The 2,023-nt window shown below is 37.1% G+C and overlaps 1 protein-coding gene across 5 annotated transcripts in view; it reads right to left on the reverse strand.

The window, feature by feature from the left end:
- The window catches only part of LOC118414025 (fibropellin-1-like), a 46,259-nt gene that overhangs the window by 17,822 nt on the left and 26,414 nt on the right, over window positions 1-2,023 (reverse strand). For 4 of the 5 annotated variants that reach the window (XM_035817753.1, XM_035817752.1, XM_035817757.1 and 1 more), the window contains exons 23-24: window positions 1,152-1,265; window positions 472-585 (exon numbers count right to left, since the gene is read on the reverse strand). In XM_035817753.1, coding sequence (XP_035673646.1) covers window positions 472-585; window positions 1,152-1,265 — 228 coding nt within the window. The remainder of the gene's footprint in view (window positions 1-471; window positions 586-1,151; window positions 1,266-2,023) is intronic. The other variant, XM_035817755.1, reaches the window with a different exon arrangement.

Below are 2,023 nucleotides of genomic sequence, written 5' to 3' on the forward strand. Positions count from 1 at the left end.
TACCTAGACATAATGATCTCCTTTCGGAGTGTCAGGCAATGCTATGACAAGATGTTTCTATTTACATATATTTTTCAATGAGTTAGGCAAAGACAATCACGGTTATATACTGTAAAAGTACATGTGTGGTTGGATACTTGCAAGTAGTGAAAGTACATGTGTAGTGTTGAAGTTGCAAAATAAAATGGCACCACTATAATAGAAGTCATAATTGAAGCTGTCAACTTGGTAAGTGATACCAGTCTACCACAATAGTGTCTCTTTTACTACACTATAGTTAAACTTTCTTGAATAAAGGAATGAATGATTTGTTGTCCATGATATAATATTTTGCCACTTCAAATCTTATTAGGCCTGTCCGTCACGTGCAATTGTCTCTTGTATACCCAGCCTTTGTGCGCAATGATAGATGTAACCTAACATATCAAAATATCCGGCCTGTCTTAAATGTTGCCTGTGAAATCTACTAACCTGTTTCACAGTCATCTCCTGTATATCCTGCCACGCATTCACAGGTATAACCGTTGACTCCGTCCGTACAGGTACCGCCATATTGGCAGGGATCAGAAGCACACTCATCGATATCTATAACAGCAAAGACAATGGTAGATTTTGTTACAAAATAATCAGTGTTAACTCTGATTTCAATTTCAATGTCATTTTTAACATTTACGTTTTCATACCTAGACAGAATGATCTCCTTTCGGAGTGTCAGGCAATGCTATGACAAGATGTTTCTATTTACATATATTTTCCAATGAGTTAGGCAAAGACAATCACGGCTATATACTGTAAAAGTACATGTGTGGTTGGATACTTGCAAGTAGTGAAAGTACATGTGTAGTTGGGAAGTTTCAAACTAAATTGGCACCACTATAATAGAAGTCATGAGTGAAGCTGTCAACTTGGTAAGTGATACCAGTCTACCACAATAGTGTCTCTTTTACTACACTATAGTTAAACTTTCTTGAATAAAGGAATGAATGATTTGTTGTCTATGATATAATATTTTGTCACTTCAATTCTTATTAGGCCTGTCCGTCACGTGCAATTGTCTCTTGTATACCCAGCCTTTGTGCGCAATGATAGATGTAACCTAACATATCAAAATATCCGGCCTGTCTTAAATGTTGCCTGTGAAATCTACTAACCTGTTTCACAGTCATCTCCTGTATATCCTGCCACGCATTCACATGTATAACCGTTGACTCCGTCCGTACAGGTACCGCCATATTGGCAGGGATCAGAAGCACACTCATCGATATCTATAACAGCAAAGACAATGGAAGGTTTTGTTACAACATAAGCAATGTTAACTCTGATTTTGATTCCAATGTCATTGTTGATATTTACGTTTTCATACCTAGACAGAATGATCTCCTTTCGGAGTGGCAGGCAATGCTTCGAGAAAGTTTATCTATTCACATATATTTTCCAATGAGTTACGGCAAAGACAATCACGGGTATATACTGTAAAAGTACCCGTGTGGTTGTATAGTAGCAAGTAGTGAAAGTAAATGTGTAGTTGGGTGGTTGCAAAAGTGGCACTACTATAGAAGTCATAAGTGAAGTTGCCAACTTGGTAAATAATACCAGTCTACCACACTAGTGTCTTTTTAACTACACAATCGTTGAACTTTCTTGAATACAGGAATGAATGATTTGTTGTCTATGCTACAATTTTTTGTCGCTTCAATTCTTATTACATAGTTTATGGTGTCTATTTTAAGAATTCAGCCCTCTTTTTGTACCCATCTCGTTTTCTCCCTCATTTCTCCCTGCAAAGGATGTCATCCATAAAACATTTACTTGCTGCGGCCTTAATATTATTTGTTGCATTGCAAGCAGGCCTGCATTTAGGCAAACAATGCCAGGGATTCTTCTTCTTGTTATGGCATATATATATGTGGCATATATATATATATATATGTATTAGTGTTATGCCTACTTGCCGTGCAGTTGTCTCTTGTATACCCAGCCTTTGGGCACAATGATAGGTGTAACCCTAACTTATCAAAACATC

The sequence above is a fragment of the Branchiostoma floridae genome, chromosome 4 (assembly GCF_000003815.2).
Source record: "Branchiostoma floridae strain S238N-H82 chromosome 4, Bfl_VNyyK, whole genome shotgun sequence".
NCBI classification, from domain to species: Eukaryota; Metazoa; Chordata; class Leptocardii; order Amphioxiformes; family Branchiostomatidae; genus Branchiostoma; species Branchiostoma floridae.